This window comes from Macaca mulatta, chromosome 7 (assembly GCF_049350105.2).
Source record: "Macaca mulatta isolate MMU2019108-1 chromosome 7, T2T-MMU8v2.0, whole genome shotgun sequence".
Lineage (NCBI taxonomy): Eukaryota > Metazoa > Chordata > Mammalia > Primates > Cercopithecidae > Macaca > Macaca mulatta.
This window is the reverse complement of record NC_133412.1, coordinates 19,316,670-19,342,469: the sequence shown is the minus strand read 5'-3', so window position 1 is coordinate 19,342,469 and position 25,800 is coordinate 19,316,670. Positions and strand designations below refer to the sequence as shown.

At 47.5% G+C, this 25,800-nt stretch overlaps 1 protein-coding gene across 1 annotated transcript in view; it reads left to right on the top strand.

The window, feature by feature from the left end:
* The window catches only part of EHD4 (EH domain containing 4), a 72,083-nt gene that overhangs the window by 20,158 nt on the left and 26,125 nt on the right, over positions 1-25,800 (top strand). Inside the window, 1 exon segment of the mRNA NM_001258135.2 lies at positions 8,463-8,560. Within this exon segment, the coding sequence (NP_001245064.1) occupies positions 8,463-8,560 (98 nt within the window).

Here is a 25,800-nt window from a genome sequence, read left to right as displayed (position 1 = left end):
TTCAGGAATGATTTTGAATGGCAAAGCTCATGTCTCAGAATTTAAAACTTGCTGAAAATAATTCATGTCTTATAATAAAAGCAAGTGTCAATTGAATTCAGAATAACACATAGAAAAATAATAGCAAGGCCGGGCGCGGTGGCTCAAGCCTGTAATCCCAGCACTTTGGGAGGCCGAGACGGGCGGATCACGAGGCCAGGAGATCGAGAGACGATCCCGGCTAACACGGTGAAACCCCGTCTCTACTAAAAAATACAAAAAAACTAGCCGGGCGAGGTGGCGGGCGCCTGTAGTCCCAGCTACTCGGGAGGCTGAGGCAGGAGAACGGCGTAAACCCGGGAGGCGGAGCTTGCAGTGAGCTGAGATCCGGCCACTGCACTCCAGCCTGGGTGACAGAGCAAGACTCCGTCTCAAAAAAAAAAAAAAAAAAGAAAAAGAAAAATAATAGCAAATAATTATATGGCATTTATGTGTCAGGTTCTGTTGTAGACTTGTATATTAGCTTTAAATCCTCACAGAACCCCTGTGACATGGTGCTACTGTTATCCTCAATGGAGGGGGAGGAATCAAGGCATAAAGAGGTTACTTTAATTTCCAGGGGGTCACTTCACCAGTAAGATCAGTGCTGGGATTGAAACCCAGGCTGGCCAATGAACAGTACGATGTTTGGACTGGGAATCACTGCCCAGTGTCCCCTATTTAACTCGTAAGGCTGTCCCTAATATAGCCCTCCGGTAATGATGATGAAGATGGCAGTGATTATGTCCCCAGTCATCACTTACATCATTTCATGTACATTATTCTTTTGAGGTTGATAACAGACAATACTGTGGCCAGTCTACAAATGAGAAAGCAGAAAGCAAAGACATGACTTGCTCAGGGAGAGGCCATCAGGGAGAGACAGAGAGGGGATCGGAATCCAGGTTCCCCTTCTCCCCTGTCCTCCACCCCACACCTCTGCTCAGCACCAGCCAAGAGGAGTTTCTGTCCTTCTACCAAGTGTGTGTCAGGCTCACATGTAAGGGACATGCCTCATGTGAACTCAGCTACCTGAGAGTAAACAGCCTGATTAAGTAGTATCCACAGGACAGCGCCACACAGCAGTTATTCAAGAAAGAGTCAATTAGTTAGGGCGTTCAAATGTGTGTACATAATTATAGCTTCCCTCTGGGAACAGCACAGGGTTAGCACTAGAGGCAAACCTCTTTTCACATAGCATACTTCCCTGGGAACTAGGTCAAAATGTAACACCAAGTAAAGAAAATTGCTTGTTTTCTGTGGAGAACTTTCTCCCCCAGGCAGCCACACCAGAATCTCCCTGCGACAGGTGACAGGTGACAGGTTGTCATTACCTGGCCTTCTCCTTAAGGAGTGCTGGCTTGGGCATCTGCCCCCAGGGACAACACCCTCCACCATTAAGCAAAGCAGCGGAGCCTGAGTCAGCCTCCCAGGCTGGCGTCTAAGGAGTGACAAGGGGGTCTATGGTGCATTTCTGAGAAATGAATATAAATTCCTAAAAAGGTGTATATTAGAGAAATTCCATACTTGAACAATAAAAGGAGTTTAGTGTAGAACACAAAGAGTTCTATGGAAATGGCTGTAGTGGGACATTCTGAAACTCTAACAGACTGCTGTGCTCAGGACGAATTCCTCAGCGGCCGTCTGGGAGCTGCTCTGGGGAGGTGCTTGTTGACGTTCCAGAGGTTGCTATCAGGAGGCAGTTGCCCCCCACAGAGGAGGAGACAGCCAAGGGCACCCAGAGCACTGGATCCTCCGAGATGCCAGGGTACTCGGGTCAGTCCAAGAAGTGCCAGGCATTCACTGGGGTCTGACATTTCCCCCTGCAGTCTGCTTTTGAATAAGATGTTATGTTATTTCTCAGTCTCCTTTTCTAAAAAATGGTAATGTATGTATTTTCAGATTCAGCTAGCTACAGACATTTTTAGTCTGGGATCTAGTATTATTTTAAATTGTTGTCTTCCACAGAAGAAATTCTTAATCTCATGTACTTCGTCATTGCCTCTGTTTCTTTCTGTGAAAAAAGTTATTTTTCTGTGAAAAAGTCACGTTTTCTGTGAAAAATAACTTGAAACTTCCTTTTGAGCTGAAGGAGTGTGAACAGCCCTTCCAGGTCTCAGTCATTTTATCTGGGCCTGGTGATGGTGATGATAACCCCTGTCTGGTGTTTGAACGGTGATTCCCCCATCATAAAACACACAGGTGTCTTACTGGGCTTGTACTCCATTTGTTACTTCTGTGTTTGTAATTAAGTGAGGCTTACTCAGTTTAGCTTTTGAGTTTTGATTTCTTTTTTTTTTTTTGAGACGGAATTTCACTCTTGTCGCCCAGACTGGAGTGCAGTGGCGCAATCTTGGCTCACTGCAACCTCCGCCTCCCGGGTTGAAGTGATTCTCCTGCCTCAGCCTCCCGAGTAGCTGGGATTACAGGTGTCCACCACCACGACTGGCTACTTTTTGTATTTTTGTAGAGATGGGGTTTCACCATGTTGGCAAGGCTGGTCTTGAATTCCTGACCTCAGGTGATCCACCTGCCTCGGCCTCCCAAAGTGCTGGGATTACAGGTATCAGCCACCGTGCCTGGCCGAATTTATATATACACACACACACACACACACACACACACACAGGGTCTCACTCTGTTGCCCAGGCGGGAGTGCAGAGGCACGATCACAGCTCACTGCAGCCCCGACTTCTGCTCCAGCGATCCTCCCACCTCAGCCTCCCGATTGCTGGGACTACAGGCGTGTGCCACCATGCCCAGCTAATTTTTGTATTTTTTGTAGAGATAAGGTTTTGCCATATTGGTCAGGCTGGTCTTGAATCCTGAGCCCAAGCAATCTACCCACCTTGGCCTCCCAGAGTGCTGGGATTACGGGCATGAGACACTGCACCCAGCCAAGTTTTGAATATTTCGTAGTCACCATGTACCACTGGGAATTTTTAAGAACTGACTTACTAAAGTTCACAGCATCAGTCCAAGCACGTGCTGCTCCCCCAGCCAATTTAGCTGCAGAAATTAAGGATAACAGGCTCTTGCCAAGAATCACTCTTGATTCACCAGCAAAATAGTTTTTTTTTTTTAATCTGAGGGAATAACTGGGTTGTCATGTGCATGTGTGTTGTGGTTCATTTATCTATAATAACCTTGCTGAAGCTTTCCCCATTCTTCTTTGACCTCAAGATTTGTTGGCCAGCCACGGTGGCTCATGCCATAATCCCAGCGCTTTGGGAGGCCGAGGCAGGCCGATCACTTGAGCCCAGGAGTTTGAGACCCACCTGGGCAACATAGCGAGAGACCTTGTCTCTGAAAAAAAATTTAAAAAATAAAAAGAATGTGGTAGTTCCCTGGGTGGTGGTTCCGTGGTCACTAAACCATTGTTCTTTTTTTTTTGAGACAGAGTCTTGCTCTGTCACCTATGCTGGAGTGCAGTGTCATGATCTTGGCTCACTGCAACCTCTGCCTGCCAGGTTCAAGCAATTCTCTGCCTCATTCTCCCGAGTAGCTATGATTACAGATACCCACCACCACACCCAGCTAATTTTTGTATTTTTAACAGAGACAGGGTTTCACCGTGTTAGCCAGGCTGATTTGAACTGCTGACCTCGTGATCCACCTGCCTTGGCCTCCCAAAGTGCTGGGATTACAGCATGAGCCGCTGCACCTAGCCTAAACCATTGTTCTTGACTGGCAGCTGCCTGTACATTTCTGGTCCTGACATTCCAGAAATGCCTTTCTCCCTGGGCTCAGGCAGACCTTCCTGGCTGGGCCATTGCACTGGGCTTTCCCCTGTGGCAGTCAGGAGGGGATTTATAAAAGTACATATTTAGGTTGAACCATATGAAATTGGCAGTCTTAAACCATCTTTAACCTTTAAAAATGGTAATTAGTTTCAATCTAATAGGGCAGCCAGGGGCTTTGCTGTGATCTGGATGTGAAATTCAGTTCCTGATTCCTCCTAGGCCCTGGAAGATAAGATCAGCCATTTGTGGTAGGACCATATAATAAGAATTATTACAGTTCAGTTGTCAAAGTCTTTTTGTGGGTTGTGTCCTATTTACCGTGCAAATTTAGGAAGTTATATTACCTCTCTGGTTTTACCTTCATCAATAAAGTGGGCTGGGGTGAAAGGAAGTACTTTGAAACAATTCTGTACTCTCTCTGTTGTAAGCTTAGGTTCATTTGAACCTAATGGCAAACCTGGAAGTCCACAGGACTGGTAGAGTTGCTCAGAGAGGTTTAGAGACCCGTGCAAGGTCAAGGTCTCAGAATGAGTGAGTAAGGGAGACATCTAGAGCCCAAATCTCCTACCTCCTGCTCCCCACCCTGACACTCCACACCACTAGGTAGAGAGCAAGCCACACAAGGAAGCCCCTTTGGGGACGAGTTCCAGGGCTGTGGCATGTCACCCCTTTGTTTTAGGATGTTGCCCTGTGCATGATACGCCACACAGCAGTGGTTCCAGTGTGTGCTGTGGTAATAGTAATAGCAGCCGTGGTAATAGTAGCCCAGGAGTGAAGAACCTGGGCTCTGCAGTCAGCACTGCCAAGTTCATGTCCCGGCTCCATCACTTCTCAGCAAGTTATGGCGTGTGTCTTCTCTGTGCCCAGTCTCCTCCTCTAAATGCAGAGGCTCACAGCCCTACCTATAAGGCTGCAGTAAGGCTGGAGTTCATGTGCATGGAAAGTACTTCAAACTGTGCCTGACACCCAGTAAGAGGTCAGGAAATGTTTGTGCTATTTTATTATTATAATGACTACAGATATTACTGTTTTGTTGAGGAATCAAAATCAGTATTAAGGTACTGCCTAGTTCTTCTAAAAGTCTAGTTTTTAAAATGCTAATCATTTAATTGGAATGTTAGTGTGGGGGAAATTTAAAGTAATCTCCTTGCCCCCCCCTTCTGTAGATATGTATGTATGTATGTATTTAACTGAGATAGGGTCTCGCTCTGTTGCACAGGCTGGAGTGCACTGGTACCATCAAAGCTCACTGCAGCTCCAACCTCCTGGGCTCAAGCCGGACTCCCACCTCAGCCTCCTGAGTATCTGGGACTACAGGCGCATGCCACCATGCCTGGCTAATTTTATTTTTTGTAGAGACAAAGTCTCATTATGTTGCCCAGGCTGTTCGTGGACTCCTGGGTTCAAAAGATCCTCCCCGCTCAGCCTCCCAAAGTGCTGGGATTACAGGTGAGAGTCACCATGCCTGGCTTTACTCTCTCCTTTTACTGTGTGGCAGGACTCCTAGCAGCTTGCCTGAGACCTCATAGCCCGGACCATTACTTTATTCCCCCTCTGTGCTACCCCTGGCCCTTCCTTAGATGTGGAGAGGATGTGGAGTTGGGAGTGCCAGCCTAGGATCTTCGGTTGCTCCCTCTTCTCTTACTCCAGAAGACAACATTTATCAGGTCATCCTTGGATGAAGGCCACTCACAAAAGCCGTGTGAGGCTCCTGGATTGAACCAGCACATGTCTGCATATTTTACATGAAATGTAGAAGGCAAGGCACAGATCCTCCTTGTGTTAATCTCCCCAGGAAGGAGTAGGAAATCCATCTTGGGACAGCAAATCTGTGCTTGGAAACATTTCAATAAGCCAGGCCGGCCAGGGCCGTCTTACTGGGTGTCAGGCACTGTTTGAAGCACTTTCCGTGCACACTAACTCCAGGCTCACTGCAACCTTCCAGGAAGGGCTGTGAGCCTCTGCTTATAAAGGAGGAGACTGGGCGCAGAGGAGTCACATGACATACGTGGCCAAGTCCCACGGCTGTGAATTGATGGGGTCGGGACATGAACTTGGCAGTGCTGACTGCAGAGCCCAGGTTCTTCACTCCTGGGCTACGACTGCCACTGCACTGCTTTTATACACACAACAAGTACGTTTGCCGTGCACCTCCCTTTCTCAGAGCAGAAGCGTGAGGCACGATTGCTAGAACAGCATTAGGATTTTTTGTGATCCCAGCATAACTTCGTAGGAACACATTCGTACGGAGTTGTCACCTCGCAGCATGAGCGTGCCACCACAGGGTCTCAATGCTCCTTTCTGTTCTCTTGCCTGCCCCTCACCCCTGGACACTGTCTTTCAGGGAGCAGAGTCCAGCTGTGCACACAAAACCCCAGCCGCCCACTCTTGGGGTGGCCCAGCCAAAGCTCTCCCTCCCCCTCCCCACCCCCCTCCTCCTCGTCCTTTCTTTTTCAGCCCTCCTGGGCTCCTCGCTTTGCCCCCTTGTATGCCGTGTGGTGATGTCAGTGCATCTCACGGTGGCTTGCTCTGTGGCTGCCATGCCTGGCCTCTGCTGTCATGTCAGGAGGCCTGTGGAAAGGCTGTTGCCTTACACACAGGGAGTGAACAGTGTGCAAATTTTGAATCCCTCTGTTAGCCTCACCTGAGAATCTAGGGGGTGGCTGTTTTGGAAAAATGGATATTGAGTGTGAGCTTGTGATTTGGGGAAGAGATCAGCCTCTCCACGGGAATGGTTTGCAGAAAATTGTTTCACGTAGGTGTGATGTGTTCAGCTCTGCCAGATGTCTCGGGCCATGTGGTGGAAAGGATGGGACGGCACTGAGAGACAATCATTCCTGACGAGAAACGAGGTTCACCACAGATGCGCTCAGAGCCCTGTTCCTACCCCACTTCTAGAGAATTGAATAATGGCACGGTGGGGTTTTTTCTGTGAACTTACAAAGAATGCTTGGTGAGCCTCATGTGCTTTATTCACACAAATCTCCCCGTGTCTGGAGACAGGTAGAAATGGGGGGGCTTCTCTTCCACTAACTTGACCCTTTACTTTTAACGTTATGAGGTTTTTAACTTTGTGGGTTAAGTTCCACCCCACTGACATCAGAAATAGTAGGTTGCGGTCTGCAGCCAGCATGCATAGCAGCATGGCCTCAGAATGTCATAACTGCTTTGTGCTTCAACTTTTCCATCTGCAAAAGGATCTCAGTATCTTTTCCTATATCTTCCTGGGCCGATTTGAAAATGTAGGAAAGACTGTGTGAAAATCGTGTCCTGAGCCCCTTCAGAGAAAGTGATTTTGAAATGTCAGTATTGGCCGCTGTTACCCAGGGCTGTGCTGTCCACATGTGCGCTGTGGAGGCTGGCCAGGCCTCCCTGTCCTGCATTCCCAGCATTTTTACTTTATGAGTAATCCCCACCACTTCCCCGCCGCACGGAAGAATTGAGGTTTTAGCTTTCTGCCCACACAGACGCAGATGTCAGCCATCCATGGTAGCGGAAAAGCAGAGGCATTCTACACTTTCTGCCTTAAACATACACGGCGCCTCACAACGGTCCAGCCCAGGCCCTGGTGCCCAGGGTGGAAGTAACAAAGCACTTCCTACCATCACTTGTAGAGTTATTCAGTCTGAAAGCTAAAAGGACATCGCCAGACCCTGTTGGGAAGCCACCATTTTCACGGAGGAACCTGAGACCCAGAGCAGGAGGCCCTCACCCAGAGTCCCATAGCAGATTATCAGGAAACGCTGGGCAGAACTTGAACCCAGGTCTGCTTATCCACAGGCTCGATTTTTCCTCCCCACTCTGCTTCTGTCGGGTGGATGCGAGGGCAGTGACTACGGGGAGAAGGGACCAGGATCAGGAGGAGGAGATGGTATCAGGCAAGTGAGGAACAAGAGAGGCCTAAAGATGCTCAGCCAGGGCCTCCCCTAACCTGGTCGCCTCACCGACTCTCCAGCTCCCCTAGACTCCTAAGCACCTGGAGGATGTTGGGTGTCACAGGTGCCTGCCCCTCCCTGGCCCTAAGGCCATAGGGGACACCAGGCTGGAGGCTAAGTCCCTGGGGCATCAGATGGGGAAACAGGCCCCAGTCCCTCCAGCTGTCATGCTTGGGAATAGGCAGGGAGCTTGGGGCTCTCCAGCCCAGTGGGGCAGTGCACCCTGAAGAAGGCAGGGATTCCCAGGGGGAGAAGCCCAGGATGCTTGGGCAGGGACCAGCATGGAGCGAGGAGAGGTGAAGCCCATGGCTTTGGCGCCAGGCTGACCTGGGTTTAAGGCACTGCTCTGAGTGACCCTGAGCATTACTTAACCTCTCTTAGGTTAAGGATAATTCCTTCACCTCATGAGGTCAATATGAGGATCAAATGAGAGGATATTTGTAAGATTCCTACATGTTCAATAAATGTTAGCTAAAATCAAAATGAACAGAAAGGCGTCAGGTGGCAGGTGGCAGCAGGTTCCTGTGCACCTCCCATACCTGTCCCATGGGCCAGCATCCGTTCTCTGTGGCAGGACGGAGGTGCTGTCAATCTCCTCCAAGCTCCTACTTCACAAATGACTTCATTAGCCATCCTCAGTTTCTGTCAGTCTCCTTCAGATCCCCCTTTACAGATGTCAGTAAGCCCAGAGAGGCCAAGGAGCCCCATGGTTGGAGCACTCTGCGATGTCCAGTTTCTGACCCCTCCTTTGATCCGTCTCTTCCAGATTCATGTGCTCACAGCTGCCCAATCAGGTCCTGAAGAGCATCAGCATCATCGACAGCCCCGGCATCCTTTCTGGGGAGAAGCAGCGCATCAGCCGAGGTTAGTGCCTGTCCCCGCCCTCCCCACCAAGTGCTGGCTGAGGCCCTCTCTGCTGTGAGCAGAGGATTTCTGTCCCTGTCGTATTCTGTCTGTCCTCCAGCACAGCTGTTGGGCAGCTGAAGGGACCCCAGATGTCAACCAGGAGTTCATAGCATCAAAGACTCTGCCCCTCCAGGGGCTTGTATTCTGTGAGAAGATGTTTGTTGACTTACACATGAGTAAATGAAGATGAGGAGTGGGGTGAACACTGGGAGGTATCAGGGTGTGAAGGGACCTGCCTTGGCCTCGGGTTGTTGGGAGAGGCTCCTGGAGGAAACAGCACTGGCTGTAGGATCTGAAGGAGGAGTAGGAATTACCTAAGGGAAGCTCTGGGGTGGGGAGAGACTGAAGCGTTCAGAGGGGATCTGTGAAGACTAGAAAATGCTTGTGCAGAAGAGGACATCTGGGCTTCTCCAGCCTTCACAAGACAAGGCTGAGGCAACGGCTGCTTCTAGGCCTGCGCTTTGTAGTCAAAACGGATGGGTCTGCTGAGCACGGTGGCTCACGCCTGTAATCCCAGCACTTTGGGAGGCCGAGGCAGGTGGATCAGCTGAGGTCAGGAGTTCGAGACCAGCCTGGCCAACATGGTGAAACCCCATCTCTACTAAAAATACAAAAATTAGCTGGGCATGGTGGCGTGCACCTGTAGTCCAAGCTACTTGGGAGGCTGAGGCAGGAGAGCCGAACCCAGGAGGCTGAGGTTGCGGAGAGTGGAGATCACACCGCTGCACTCCAGCCTGGGCGAAAGAGCGAAACTCCGTCTAAAAAAAAAAACAAAAACAAAAACAAAAAAACAAGTGGGCCTGCTGTCTTCCTCTGTCCTGGAGGAAGGGGGCATCAGGGGCAGACCAGAGGACAGAGTTGACTTATGGAGAAGAAATGCCTGATCGGGAGGGTCAGGATGGGTTCCTGCCATCACAGGTCCAGAGGCAGCTCAAGTCATTCCCTCACCCTGCCCCTTGAAACAAAGGCGGGTTGCTGGGAGGGAGGAGATGGAGCAGGTGCATCGCTGCCTTCACTTCTGGCTGAGAACTCTTCACAACCACTTGAACAGCAAGTCGGTAGCACCACGCTGAGAAGTCCGGGTGTGCCAAGGTTGAGCAGAAGCCTGTGTGGGGTCGCGGTCACAGGTTACAACCAGGCAGTGAACACCCCACAGCTCACAAAGCACAAGTGCAGTTACATAGGCCAGCGAGGGTCCCGTGACAGGGGTCAAGAAAGGGATTCCGAGGCCAATAAGCCCTCCTTTCTCTTGGCATTTTGGGAATGCCATCTCTGCTGCTCCGTGGCCCGCAGAAAGCTCAGGGCTGCGCTGAGCCAAGGCCTCCCAGGGTTCGCCTGCTGTGCCTTCACTGTTTCAGTCAGGGACTTGCCAGGTATGGAGCGCCATTAAGGCCACCCTTCCCCTTCCCAGGCCTCCAAGAAACTTGCAATTATTTTTTAGAAAAAAAACAGGTTAATGCTATTCTTCTCTCATAAATATCTTGTTTGCTTTATTTTCTATTAGAAAAGTATGGATGTTTGTTGCAAAGGATTCAGTCAATGAATAAGAATGTAAAAAAAACTCACTGTCACAGATAACAATTATTCATGGTTTTCTCTCACTTCTTAGAGACTTTTTCCTATGCATATGCAAACACATTTCTAATAGAAATGGGATTACCATGCACATTTTCTACAACTTGATTTTTCCTCATAACAGTCTATCTTGGACATCATTCCATGCCAGTATATTCAGATTATTTCATTTGTTTTAATAGCTGCTTGGGTTCCATTAAAGGGACATAATATAGCTCATTTTGCGGATTTGTGGACATCATGATTGTTAATACTTTTTTATGCTTAGTGCTGTATACGGTCATCTTTTTATGTGTATCTCTATACCTCAGTGCCAATCAATTTTTTTTAAGAGTCTGTTTAGGAGCATTAATTTAGCCCCAGAAAGGTTGCTCTGCAGATAGTATGTTTTGTTTTAACAGGAAAATAAAGCAGGCTCATGTTCCACAGCTATTCTGAGCCGCCCATGTTTCACTACTTCTCCATTTCTGACTGAATATGCTGGAGAAATATGTGGTCTTGGTAACTCTTTCTTTTTACCTCTAAATTTTAAGGCCTCCAGGTTTTGACTGCCACCATATGCATTTGTCCTCACTGGTAGGCCTTTAGCCAACTCTGTTCCCCCGTGTGTTGCAGCGTCTCTCCTTTGCTTAGTAATCGTGTCTTTCAAACTGTAGCTCCCTTACGGTGGAGTTGACACACGGATTAATGCTTCCAAAATGCTTTGAAGATCAGTTCTTTGTATCACTTTATAATATGATCTGACTCATATCCTGGTCTGACTTACTGTGGCATGTACTTACTCACATCCTATACACAGAAATAGCATATAGGTTCTAGCCAGTCGGCGGTCCCTGCCACACTGATGGACACAGCAACAGGTGGGGAAGGACCCAGAGCCACAAGCGATGACAGCACAACGGGCCACAGCCGTGGTTCCCAAGCCCGGTGCCACACAGTGTTAGGGGCACAGCTGGTGGTGAAAGTCACTCAGCTGACATTTTCAACACATTTACCCCAAAGAATACATAGTGTTGTAAAGCAGGTTCAGCTCAAACGATCGCAAACAGTGCCACATTCTCACATAGGCTCACACCTACACCCAGCTTCATAAGACCAGCTTCGTAAGACCACAGCCCCACCTTTGCCAGGAATTAACGTCAACATGGGATAATAGACTGGGTACAAATTGTGACCCCACAAGATGTTTAAAGCATCCCCCACTGACTTCACTGGCAGGTCTTTGCCTCCTTTACGGGCCTCATGCCTGGGAAGGAGGAAAGGTGGCCACTGGTGTGCTGCCCTCCAGTGCTCTGCCTTTCGCCTTTGTGCAGTTGATGATTAACCCTCAAAAGCTGAGTAACTGGCTGGGCACGGTGGCTCACGCCTGTAATCCCAGCACTTTGGGAGGCCGAGGCAGGAGGATCACTTGAGTTTAGGAGTTCGAGACCAGCTTGGCCACCATAGTGAGACCTCATGTCTATTTATTAAAAAAAAAGAAATACATAGCGTTCCAGGGGAGTAAATGTCATCTAAATCTCCTGTTTAGGAACTGTATAAATGAAACCCTTGAGGGCAATTGATTTTGGAGCAATTTTTACTCTGCTACTCCATGTGGAAGCTCCTTACCCCTCAAATGTTCCTTAGTTCAAATTACGGTTAGCAGAAAGTCTTCTTTTTTTTTTTTGAGACGGAGTCTTGCTCTGTCACCCAACCTGGAGTGCAATGGCATGATATCGGCTCACTGCAGCCTCCGCCTCCCAGGTTCAAGCGACTCTGCTGCCTCAGCCTCCCGAGTAGCTGGGAAAACAGGTGCCCACCACTACACTCAGCTAATTTTTGTATTTTTAGAAGTGACAGGGTTTCACGATGTTGTCCAGGCTGGTCTCAAACTCCTGACCTCAAGTGATCCGCCCGCCTCGGCCTCCCAAAGTGCTGGGATTACAGGCGTGAGCCACCGCACCTGGCCATTAGCAGAAAATCTTTAAGGACAACAGACTAGGTTAGTTTAGTTACTAACCTGTAGTTTTCCTGGCTGACATGAAGTGTTGAATTCTCATCAAGCAAGGATAAAAATGTTCTCATATATTTATAATAATAATATTCTGATCAAGTAATAACTTCCCAAAAGTCCTACAAACTTTTCTTGATTTCTTTTCTTGTATTTTAGTAGCCAATGAAAGAATGTTTGGATTTCTGCGGTTTTCTAAATTGCTTTCTTGAAGTGTGTAGGTAAATCTGAGTTGGTTCACTCTTCAGAACATCCTTTGCCCTTGACCATAGTAGCCAGGTGTTTGACTCTGCGATGAGAAGAAAGAGCACCTTTATCCACGCACATAGCATTTTCCTTCCCACTCGACCTCTTATCATGCTGGCCCCTGAAATACTGTTTCCTAGAATACTATTGAGTCCATGCTGAACCTAAACATAATCTAGGATTTATTTCTAGAGTTAGCATGAACACAACTGTGTTCCCAGCTACTTAGGACAAGCCTCTGGATTCTGACTCCAATCGTAACATCCTTTGAAAAATTATAATGTAGCAACTGGTATGCTTGTCCATCTATTTAGCACATGGCATTTTCAAGGTGCTGTTTATTCCTATGGTTTCTTGAGAATATGAGGTTTTGTGTAGCCTTCAATAGACTTGATTTTGGTAATAAAAATAGTGCAGCTTTTCCCTTTTAAAAATTTAAATAACTCTAGAAGGAAAAAACTCTACATTTTGTAAGAGATCGACTTATTCTCTCAGGAACAACAGCTGTCAAATGAAAATTCGAGAGTGTCTTTTCCTGATGTTTAAGCCCTTGCCTCTTAATCCCAGCCTATTCATTATAAACCAATGAATAGAACTGAGAAGACAATGAAAAATAAAAGGACAGAAAACGCCCTGCTAGTAAAAGTTGGAGACAGTAATAGTACATGAAACCGGGAGGATCTAACTGCACTTCAGATGACATGACAGGCAATAACAGAAGCTCAGAATCACTGATTACCATTTTAACATTTATATACAGACATCTTTAAGTCCCCCTAGGCCTCAAGCATCAAAAAGGCGCCTGAGTAGCGATACAAACAGGAACAGGCTGTTTCAAGGGTCTGCTGACACAGCTGAGGGGCTCAAACGCACTACAGGTTGAACATCTTTAAACTGAAAACTGAAAATCCAAAATGCTCCAAAATCCAAAACTTTTTGACGTGATGCCACCAGTGGAAAATTCTACATCTGACCTCCTGTGACGGGGCACAATCCAAACTTTGTTTCATGCACAAAATTATTTTAAATGTTCTATAAAATTACCTTTAGGCCATCTGTAGATGGTGTCTATGAAGCATGAGTGAATTTTGTGTTTAGGCTTGGGTCCCATTCCCAAGCTCTCTCATTATATACATGCAGGTATTCCCAAATCAGAAAATCTGAAATGCAAAGCACTTCCGGTCCCAACCTTTTCGGATAAGGTTTCCTCAACCCATATCTCAGAAGAATCGACAGAGCTAGGAAACGGGGCCTGGACATCCAAGCTGTGACTAAGAGGGGTGCAGAAAAAAATGAAAAAGGCACCAATAGACCACAATGAGGGAAGTACAAACGCATCTACTTTTGAACTTTGAAGACAAAAGACCGGATTTTGAAGCTTGCCCAGGAAAGGAGAGAGAACAGTTACAGATGTCCAGATAAGAATGACTTCCCCTCTCGGCTTTGGTAACAAGAAGGATTTGAGAGGAAAACACACACATATGCAAAAAAAGGAATGACAGGCAATAACAGAAGCTTTTTTCCTAAGAGACCAGGAACCCTCAGTTCCCTTCCTTTGGTCTATGTGTCTGTCCTTCCGAAGGGCTGTTGTTGATGAGAGCCCGGCTGGAGAGATGGGCAAGCTCGCTGGCCAGCCAAGGCAGGGTGCTGTGGGCCGGTGTGCAGATAAAGTGAGACGAAGACATGACACTCTTACCACAGCCTCTGCCTGGCGCAGAGTCAAGGGAGAGATAACCGTGGCTGCCCTTCCTGTCGGTATCTCTTCTAGACAGCAGAAAGAGTGTGTGAAACAACAGAGAGAGATATGTGAGTTCAGGGCCCTTGGAGGAAAGGGAGCTGTGCGTGTGGCTGGAACACGGCTCCACGGCAGGTGGGTGCACGTGGCAGTAGACTCGAACTTGTCCTGAAGGCCACATGGAATACTGAGGGGTAGGAGGTATGGGAGGATGTGGTAGAGAATTCTGTAGAACAGAACATGCAAGCCACAGGCTCGATCATGAAGCCATTTTTGTATTTAGAGTTTGCATTCAGTGACCTGACTGTGAGCTTTGTCTGGATTTGGCAGTGACAGAAAAGTGTCCATCCCTGGAGGGGGGGCCCAGCCCTGCTGATTTGTTGGCAGATCCTGTTTTCCAGCCAGGGCTAAGGCCGGTCTGAGGCTGGGTTGTGAGGTCCTGGACATCACTAGCCACTTGGGCCTCTAGCAGGAAATCCTGATTTCTTTTTGTTTCGGGGAAGTTTTGACAAACGCATCCAGACTCCTTTTCCGCTGGTGCCACGGGAAATTCCACACCACAAGTGTTGCTGCTTCCGGCCCTGATGTGAGCATATCACCACCATGACTCACAGCAGCATTCGCCAGCCCTGGCAGCTATTTTGAGTTTTTGTTAATGTATCAAATGCATTATTGATTGTGAGAAATGACTGTTTTTATCTAAACTTGAAACCTAGTCTTTTACATGAAAAGAAAAGTTTTATTTGATGGGGAGAAGGACACTTCACTTACTTTGCGTATAGAGCATTCCATTTTTATGTTTATGATATAAAACATTTCATGGGATATCTCAGACATTGGGATACAGAGATTAATCAGAGAAAAACATTTGCTCCTTACTCTTTTGAGTAATAATAATAATAGTTAATACTCTGATAGTGCATTAAGTGCTTTCCACATATTATTAACTCATTTGCTCCTCACAAAAACTCTGTGAGGTAGGAGCAGTTATCCCATTTTATAGAAGAGAAGACTGAGGCACAGAGAGCTTAAGTAATTTGCTGACAATCATGTAGCAAGTATGGTAGCTTGTCTTAAAAGATGCTGCCTCCTCCCACCACCACGCCAAGACCTGTGCCTCCCAGCATTCGTGCCTTGGGAGTTTTCTGTCCATGCGTCTGGATTGACCTTCTAACTCACTTTTGGTTAGTAGAATTCTGCAGAAGTGATACTTCATGATTTCCTAAGTCTAGGTCATAAGAAGCCCTGCCGGTTCCACCTAAATCTGTTCAAGTGTTCATTCTGTGGGAAGCCAGCTGCCATCTAAAAAGTCCAACAGTAGTTGTCATACTGTGACTGAGGCCACCATACTGTGAGGGAAGCCCAAGCTAGCCACAGGGAGAGGCCAAGAGGCCCAGGCAGCCTGCTTGCCTGGTCCAGCTGAGCTGTGAGTGAAGGGGCCATCACAGAACCAGCTCAACTGGGCTGTCAGGTGACTTCAGCCCCAACTGCCATCTGACTGTCACCTTCTGACAGACCCCAAGCAGGAACCCAACTGAGCTCAGTCAACCCACGGAACCACAGAGAAAATAGAAGTTATTGTTTAAGCCACTACATTTTAAGGTGGCTGATGACCAACATAGCCAACAAGTGGTTGAATGGGATTTAAACCAGGCCGTCTGGTTCCAGAGTACATGCTGTTAACCACAAGAGACGTGGATGCAAACCAGGGCAAAATGCAGCTGCCAGCCACACACCTGGAGAAGGCAGCAAACCCCATGAGAAAATGTAACTGATGCTTTCCCCCAACAACATCAAATCTTCTATCTTTTTTCCTTTAGCAATTTTTGGTGATAATTTTGCTTGGAAAAGAGTACACACTACCTTGCATTCTCACTCATAGGACAGCGGAAAGGCGAAAGAGGTTTTCTTATGTCGAATGTCTGCTGTACACCCCACTCTGCTAGGTGCCCCCTGGTCAATTTCTTAAGCACCTACTACGTGTCAGGTACCAGGTGCCTTAGGTTTCACAGCAACAGTGAGACCTCATGGCTGCCTTCATGAAGCATGCAGTGGGGGAGATAGAGGAGCCAAAACACAAAACAAATGCACCTGAAACAAAGACATGTCCCACAGCAAGGGATGGGCAGTCAGGGAGGGCTCTCTGAGGAGGTGGCATTTAGGCTGGACATAAAGAATGGAGGGTTTGCCTGGCAGAGAGTTGGGGGAAGAGCTCTGCAGCAGGAGGAGCTGCATTGGCAAAGGCAGAGGGTAGGTGAGACCTGGCAGGTTCGGGGAAGGCGGAGGCTAGGGAGCAGCCAGGAAGTGGTGGGTGATGAGATCGGGAGGCCCCCCTGCCACCTGCTATGAGCTGTAGGCCCTAGGGAAGTGCATAGATTTTTCTCTGAGAGTACCAGGAAGCCACTGAAGGATTGTCTCTTTCAACCTTCTATTGATTACCTAGAATTATTAGGAATGTCCAGGTCTTCCTGTACTTGGCAGGAACAGCCCTGGGCCTGCCACTGAGTTCTCTGGACGCGTTTGGTTGCTGGTTTTTCTCTTCCCTTGGGCCATGCGATTGCTGTCATTTCCTTCTGTGTTATACGTCTGGCATACGTGTTCTAGGCCAGCCTGTCCCTGCTGCTCCTTTCTGCACTGGAGTCCACACGGCTGCCAATGATGCTCAGAAGACCAGTGCAGTGAGCCCCAGGGTCCACAGACAGTTATCACCTGGGGAGCTGTTAAACTGCTGCTTCAACCAGGCAGAAGGGCTCACACCTGTAATCCTAGAACTTGAGGCCGAGGTGAGAGGATCACTTGAGGGCAGGAGTTCCAGACCATCCTGGGCAACATAGAGAGACCCAGTCTCTACAAAAAATAAAATAAATTAGTTGAGTGTGGTGGTGAGTTCCTGTAGTCCTGTCTCCTTGGGAGGCTGAGTCAAGAGGATCCCTTGAGCCCAGTAGTTTGAGGTTGCAGTGAGCTATAATTGTGCCACTGTACTCCAGCCTGGGTAACAGAGCAAGACACCATTTATTTAAAAAATAACTGCTTCCTGGTACACGGTTCAGGAACATATGGGCAGGGTCCAGAGGGTTCTGATACGGGGGGGCCCATTTTGAGGAATCTGGGTTAGGGCTGAGCCACCACTCCTGAGCCTGTCCCTCCTACATACCCTGCCATCCCCAAAACAAGTGAAAGAAGGGGCTGGCAAACTTGGAGAACCTACCGAAACCGACCTGGGCTTTGTCCTGCATCTCTGTGTGCCCCAGTGTAAAGGCTGCCCTCTCAGAGAACAGAGGGGAGGACTTGAATGAGAGAGATGACAGGGTGGGGCAGGCTCTGTGACTAACCAGCCTCCTCCCAGGGCAGGGCTTTGGAAGGAAGCAGAGGTGGCTGCCCCGCAGGAGTCACCAAGTGACCCGGTCGGCCTCATGGGCGTCTGACAGGGAGGGTGTGAGGCCTGATGCTGGGTCCTCTGCCTGTGCCTCACTGCTTGCAGGAGCACCCCCGCCTAGCCCACTTCGGAAGCTAGGATTTTTAGAAACCCCTAACGAAAATAAAGAAGGAATGTTTTTTAAGTTTTCAGGTACACTTTGAAACATTTAATAACCTTCCCTGGTGTTATGGGGACGTTCCTGTTACACAGCCTCAATCCCTGTTGCTAGAGGTGGTAAAGCCCCTCTCCCTCCTAATCACTGGGCACCAGTGGAGAACCCCCAGCCTAGAAGGTGGGAGGGAAGGATTATAAATGCAGGATTCTAGGTGGAAGAGAGGTAGTAGGCAGTCCATGCCGAGAAACACTGGCCAGGCACGTTTCTCCCTGTCCCCGGCTCTTTCTCTCACCAGCTAGGCGACCTGGGCGAGTTACTTCCCCTCTTGGAGCTTCATTTTCCCCTGCTCTAAAACAGGGGAAAGTACTTTCTCTCGGACAGCGGGATCTTACAAGGATCTGAATGATCTGTGTTCATACCTAAGCGCTCCATAGATATCAGCCATTCCTGTTATCTATGAAGCACAGAGTGGGAGGGAAACAGCAAAAGGCCCTGCCCAGGATACACAGGTGGCTCGAATTCAGGTTTCATGTACGTGTGCCCGGCAGGCATCTCGACCATCCAAACAAGCCGGAGGATGTGGAAACGCTGAAAATAACAAGGCTTTCAGGGAGCGTCTGTGTTTTCCTTAGAAAGACGGAGGGAGGTGGGGAGATGCAGGCACACTCCTGTGGGCCCTGGAGGAGGCTGACCTGAGCTTGAATCCCAGCATGGGGCCCTGTGAGCCTCTTTCCACTTTCATAAAGTAAGGGAATTTTCCTTCCCAGGGTTGTTTTGAAGATACCATGTGTAAACCATTTAACGTGGATCATGATTAATAACTGGTGATAGGGGCGGTCATGATTCATGTTATAGAACTGGGGTGGTTCCGGAATAGACGGGCCCAGCTCAGAGGGCCCGCTCGGCCAAGCGCTCAGCATTTCTCAGGGGAGGGCAGAGGATGGCCGAGTCCTGGGACTCGGACAAGGGCCTTACTCTTCAGGAGATCAAAAGCAGGGGCGGTGAGGGTACGTGAAGTATTTGGGCCTGACCGTAGAGGTATGGAAAGCCATGAGAATGCAGGCAAGGACTGGAGCTGGGAAACCTGCTGAAGAGAATGACCCGGGAGTGGTGTTCTGTGGCTGAGGGGCCCGGCTTCTGTCACTCCTCCAATTCTTTTTGCCATAATCCTCTTTCTTGTATCTAGGGCTATTTCTCACATGTGCCCTGATGCAGTTTCCTCAAGAAACCTCCATTCACCTGTAATCTTAGTCTCTTTCTCAAAGTCACCTCCAGCTGGAATCCAAATCAAGATACAAAACACAGATCAGACCATGTATGCAGTGTTTTGCCTTTTTCTGAAGCGCCCTGCAGTGGGTACGTGTGTGTGTGCTTGGGACAAAAGGCTACAAAAAGATAGTGAAGATTGTCCCACCCATATCCCCCAGTTTCTCTCCCAGAGCAGACCCTGTCTGCAGACCCTGGGGCTCCTCCCAGCTCACCCACCCACTCCCATGGAGCCCTGGCAGGATTCACTCCACTGCCCTGTGTTGTGATTTTCCCACTTGTAGTAAATCTTGGAGCTTGTCCTTGTCTGTACTTTGGAGCTGCCTCCCACAGTCCATCATATAGATGGACCAGAATTAATAGGTGGCATCCTTTTGGTTGGTGACATTCAGGCTCTTCCTAATCTTTTGCTGTTACAAACAGTGCCACAGTGGATGTAGACAGGTTAGCATGTATAGTGCAAGTGTATCCAGTTGGCACAATGTGCAAATGTATCTTGAAAAGTGCCGAGTAGGGAGGAGCTTAAAAATAAAGAAATTGCTGGCCGGGTGCAGTGTCTCATGCCTGTAATCCCAGCACTTTGGGAGGCTGAGACAGGCGGATCACAAGGTCAGGAGTTTGAGACCAGCCTGACCAACATGGTGAAACCCCATCTCTACTAAAAATATAAAAATTAGCCGGGCGTGGTGGCTCACGCCTGTAATCCCAGCTACTCAGGAGGCTGAGGCAGGAGAATCACGTGAACCCGGGAGGCAGAGGTTGCAGTGAGCCGAGATTGCACCACTGCACTCCAGCCTGGGCGACAGAGCTAGACTCTGCGTCAAAAAAAAAAAAAAAAAAGAAAAAAAATCACTGAGTAGATTTCAAGTGTTCTTACCACAACAAAACAAGTATGTGAAGTAATGCATATGTTAATTAGCTCAATTTAGCCATTTCACAATGAATGCCTATTTTATTTTGTTTTATTTTAATTTAATTTTACTTTATTTTATGTTTTATTTTATTTTGAGACAGGATCTCGAGGCTCTGTCGCCCAGGCTGAAGTGCAGTGGCATGATCACAGCTCACTGCAGCCTTGACCTCCTGGGTTCCAGTGATCCTCCCACCTCAGCCTCCTGAGTAGCTGGGACTACAGGTGCATGCCACCATGCCCAGCTAATGTTTTGTATTTTTTGTAGAGATGGGATTTCACCTTGTTGCCCAGGCTGGTCTCAAACTCCTAGGCTCAAGTGATTCACCTGCCTCTGCCTCCCAAAGTGCTGGGATTGCAGGCATGAGCCACTGTACCCAGCCTCAGTGTATACATATTTCAAAACAGCATGTTGGACATGATAAATATATACAATTTTTCTTTATCGATGTAAAAAAATAAATGAAATAGAGACTAATCCAAAAAATGTGCAGATGTAACTCTAAGATGCATTCCTAGAAGTGGAATTTTGGAATCAAAAGGAACTGTGGTCTTTTTATGTTAGCTGGTGCCAAAAATGCCACTGTAGAAGGCATGCCCGTTTACACGCCCACCATCTCATTACAATTCTAATTTTCATTCCTCATGGTTAGTGTGGTTGAACATCTTTTCATGTATACCTTTCTAAAGTATTTCCTTTTCTGGAGGTATTTGACTGTTTTGAAATACTGTTGGTAACTACATGGACTTCTTTTAGCAAATAAGTGAGTCATTTTTTTTATAAGGAGCCCCGTGTGGATTCCCATGGTTCCCACTGACTGGGTCTTTCTTTCCATCTGTGACATAAGCCCAGAAATAACTGTCTCTGAGTAATAGTTTGGCTTGAGGAGCCGGTTAGCTGATAACTTAATTGCTAGAGCTGGTCTGCAGAGCTGGCTGTTGTCCACAAGCAAGCAGGACACTTGTGCAATGCCAAGATGTTTGAAAAGAGGAACAGGGCAGGGCGAGGGGCAGGGTCTTCAGGTCAGAAGTTGCTTTCCAGCCCTTCTTGACCCCAGTTGTCATCCCCTTGGTTTAACATTTCTCTTTAGAAAACTGTAACCTGAAGAAACATTACCTTTGCCCTTCTGAACCACAGAATGACAAGATGCATTGTCACGGTCAAAGCCTTGTTTATAAATGTTTGGCCTCATCACATTTGGGTGGAGTCTGTTGGCATTTTGCCTCAAGAAAATTCAGTGCAAGTAATGTTTGCCAAGCTAACTCCGTCTGATTTATAGACATATTGTATGAGACTTTCTTGGCTGACTTATACACAAAGCCCACTTGAAAAATGAGGAATGGACAATTTCCATGTGCGTGACACGGGATTCCTGGATCTGTTCATCCTAATATATAACAATATCAGAAGGTTAGATGGGGTGACTTCTTAAGCATCCTTGGAAGTCATTCATTCCACAACCCTTCCTCGGATAGTTTCTTTCAGTATAGAGTTGTTTGGAATTGGATGACAATAAGTTAAACTTTAGGGCAACTAATTACACCTATAGAAACATTCAAGGACCATTGGCCGGGTGCGGTGGCTCACGCCTGTAATCCCAGCACTTTGGGAGGCCAAGACGGGCAGATCACGAGGTCAGGAGATCAAGACCATCCTGGCTAACACGGTGAAACCCCGTCTCTATAATAATACAAAAAATTAACTGGGCGTGGTGTCGGGCACCTGTAGTCCTAGCTACTCGGGAGGCTGAGGCAGGAGAATGGCGTCAATCAACCTGGGAGGCGGAGCTTGCAGTGAGCCGAGATTGCGCCACTGCACTCCAGCCTGGGTGATAAGCGAGACTCCATCTCAAAAAACAAACAAATAAACAAACAAAAGAAGAAACATTCAAGGACCTTCAAATCTGCCCAGATGCTATAGCACATGAATCCAGTGGAAGGGATGTAATAAAATGAAACTTATGGTTTGATTATGGTGTCATTTAGAGTTGTTCATTCAGTATTCCTGTAGCCATCTGAAGGGTCATCTTAGGCTGGCACCGTAACTAGTTCGTGTCTGTACTATACAGATGCTGAGCTAAATCGATTTTCCTGGGAATTTGACTTTTTATTTCAAAGAAGCTTACTGTTTGGAACCACCCTATATAGCTAAAATTTAAGATCCAGAAAGAATCCTTATTGATCATCTGACTCACAGCTATAGAAACTGAGGCCCAGCAGAATGCAGTGGTTAAGCCAGGCTCCAGGACTTACAGGATTTTCTTGGTACGTTTTTTACCAACTTCCCTCTCCAGCAAAGAGCCTAAAATGACTGATGATACCGAGTTGCTGTCTTTCTCCAGGGCTCAGCCTTATTTAAATTGGCCTGCTTCTTCATCTGATATTTCATCTGAGATGGAAAGTGAGATACGAAACCCAATTTTCCCTTTCACTTGGTCACATGCCCAGAAGCAGCAGCGTTCAGTGGCCTGAGTAATGGCCTGGAACCTTCCTCTGTTCCCATGTCTGTGGCGTGGCATGAACCTGTGAAATGGGGCTCTCCCGCCCTTGCCCTGGAGGGGCCTTCAGGGACAAGTGGCTCACCCATCTGTTATTGTCACAACATCCCCCAGAGGAAGGAGGGACAGGCTGTGAGGTTAGCTTGTTTATTTTATGAGGAAACAGGCACAGAAAAATTAATTTACAGAGTTTTGGGCAAAATCCCAAAGGAACGAGGAGTGGGAAGAGCAGAGAGCAGATAAACAGCACAACGCCGTCCCGGGCACGCCTGGTTCTTGCTTTTACTTAAATTTTGGTAGGTTCAGTGGCCACACCCACTTCAGGCTAGGTACCGGGAGACAACCTTCGGGGTTTTCTGGTAGCCAGTTACATTCTCCGAGAGGTGGCCATTACCAGCTGAAAGCTTTGAGGTGAACTCACATCCAGCCTCTGCAAAAGGAGCCTGGGAACCTGTGTTCCCTCTGGACAGTCTCCCAGACCGGGTTTGGTATCAGCCCCTCCCCGCCACTGCCCTGCGTCTGGTCAGCTGGGGAGAAGGGGGCAGGGAAGAGAGAAGGCCGGTGGAGCAGAACCATTCATTCTGTGGCTTATTTTGTCATCAGCAGTTCCCATTGCTCCCGCTGATTGGGGGCCGCCTCTTCCTCGGGGGTGTAGTTGCTGAGATACTGCTTCCCCCTCAGGGTGGTGCTCGGCACACCCAGCACAGCCTCTGGCAGGAAAGTGCTGGAATTACCTTCACCAAAAGCGCCATTGTAGAAGAAAAAGAACAACCTCCTCAATAATAATGCAAGTGGGCCAATCATTTTTACAATATGCATAGTTGTTTTCTTGATATAAAAATAATATATATTCATGGTAGAACACTTAGAAAAACACAAATCGAAAAGGAGAAAATAAAGTACAGTCACCTCTGATTCTACCATCCTGGTGCACATATGGTGCAGCGCAGTGGGTGAAAGCACAGGCTCTGGGATCCGAGACCCTGGGTTTGAATCTGGGCTCCCCTGAGAAACAGCTGTGTGCCTTGGATCGGTTATTTAACCTCTCTGAGTCTTTTTTCTTCCCCTGTAAAATGGGGGTAATAAAAGTACCTACTTCATGGGATTGTTGCAGGGATTACAAGATTGTAGTGATAATGGAGCTCACAGGGCAGTGCAGGAATGTAGTAAGAGCTAAGTAAATATTTACTGCAGTTATTGATTTATAGCTATCATTTTGCTCTCAGCCAGGAGGACATTTTCAGAAGCAGCCTTTTCTAGTTGCAAAGTAAACTCAGCCTGGAAACAATGCAGAGACTCCTTGCCCTGAAGTGACTGTTATTATTAACTAAAGGGACTCTTTTCGAAAGTGCATTTATAATAAATACCTGATTGATCCCAGGTAGTTGATGTTTACTTTGAGATGATTTACACTTCCCCACTTAGTAACAACCCTTTTTAGAAACGCATACCACTGTTTAAGCAACTAACCCTGCCAAATTGCTAAAAATCGTTACATTTCTTGTTCAAGTGAATTCACTTGATTAAACCAATTTTACTGTATTTTATTGTGATAAGAACACTTATGAAATCTACCCTCTTTACACATTTTTAACTATCCATTACAAGCACAATATGGCTATAGGCACAGTGTGGTCCCACAGATCTCTAGAACTTACTCATCTTGCCTAACTGAAATTTTATGCTGGTTGATTACCAAAGCCCCATTTCCTTCTCCCCACAGCCTCTGGCAGTCACAGTTCCCCTCTCTGATTTTGTGTGTTTGACTATTTTACATGTCTTATACAAGCGGAATTAGGTATATCTGTCCTTCTGTGATGGGCTTATTTCACTCAGCATGTTTTTTTCCTCAAGGGCCATCCATGTTGTTGCATATTGCAGAATTTCTTTTTTAAGGCTGAATAGTATTCCACTGGGTGCGTACACCACATTTTCTCTATCCATTCATTCATTGATGGATGCTTTTGTTATTTCTATATCTTGGCTATTGCCATTAAGTGTCCATCAATGAATGAATGGATAAAGAAATTATGCCCAAAATGCTGAAGTCAACATGGGTGTGCAGATGTCTCTTCAAAGCCCTGATTTCAGTTCTTTTGGACAAATACCCAAAGTGGGATTGCTGGATGATATGATAGTTCCATTTTTAATTTTTGGAGGAATAAACCAAATGTATTGAACACCTACTGTGTTCAGTAGTAATTCCAGGGCTTGTAGTGGTGAATATAATACGGAGTGGAGTCTCTACCCTCAGCATTTCTGTCTTATAATCAGCAAATTTATATACCATTTCAGAGTATAAGTGCTACAAAGGAAATTCATTAAAGCCGTAAGACTCTGTCCCCCAGGAACCTGATTTGATCGTGTGAGGCATCTGCAGTGGGCCTTTGGGTTACACACACAGTGAAGACTTGGCCCTGCTCTCAGGCTGCGACAGACCCCATCAGGAGGAAACAGGAAAGGCAGTTCTGTTCACTGGGTGGGGAAGGCCACCCAGAGGAAGGTGCCCCAGAGGGATGAGTGGCTGTAGATGGAGAAGAGGAAAGGGCATTCCAGGCAGAAAGAAAGGCCTGGGCAAGGGTGTGGAGACAGGGAAGTACAGGATGCTACTGGGGAATAGCAAAGAGCCCAGTGTGGTTTGTGCAGTGGAGAGGGTGGGGCTTAGTAAGAGACTATGGGCAAAGGTTGAGAGTTGAGGCAGAGGCTAGTCATGGAGAATTTGCTCTGTAAACATTTATTTTAGAAGTAATCAGGGACACTCACAGTTTTGGAGATTATCTCTGAGTTCTAAGAAGGGATGGGGATCATTTGAGGGCTGGATTGGTGAAGATGGAACCTGGATTGGTGAGGATGGAACAAGAAGGCACTCTTAGTGCCTGTCTCGGGCTGGCTGCTCACTGCACTGGGTGCTGGAGGGACACAAAGGTGAACATGAAGCCAGGAGAACCTGGGGTTGCACATACAGAGCCACACAGAAAGTGCTGGGGGCAGGGGTAGGAATGCCCACATGGAACTGGAGCTGCTAACTCTGGGAGGGGTGGGCAGGGCCTCGAAAAGAGGAGAGATTTGAGCAGAGTCTTAGGCAGTGTTCCGTCACCACCACAGGCAAGTGGCCCTGCCCACCGCAGGAGTGGGAGGAGGGACATGGCAGGAGGGGCCCGGCTGCATTTCTGCCTGTGCTCCATTGCCTTGCATCCTTTCATTAACACACATCTATCTTCCTTTCTTGCTTGCTTGCTTTCTTGCTTTTCTTTTCTTTCTTTCTTTCTTTCTTTTTTTTTTTTTTTTTAATATAGACAGGGCCTCACTCATCCAGGTTGGTCTTGAACTCCTGGGCTCAAGTGATCCTCTTGCCTTGGCCTCCCAAAGTGCTGGGATTACAGGGCTGAGCCACCACACCTGGCCATAGACACACATCTTGTTTAAAACTCGTAATTAGAAACTT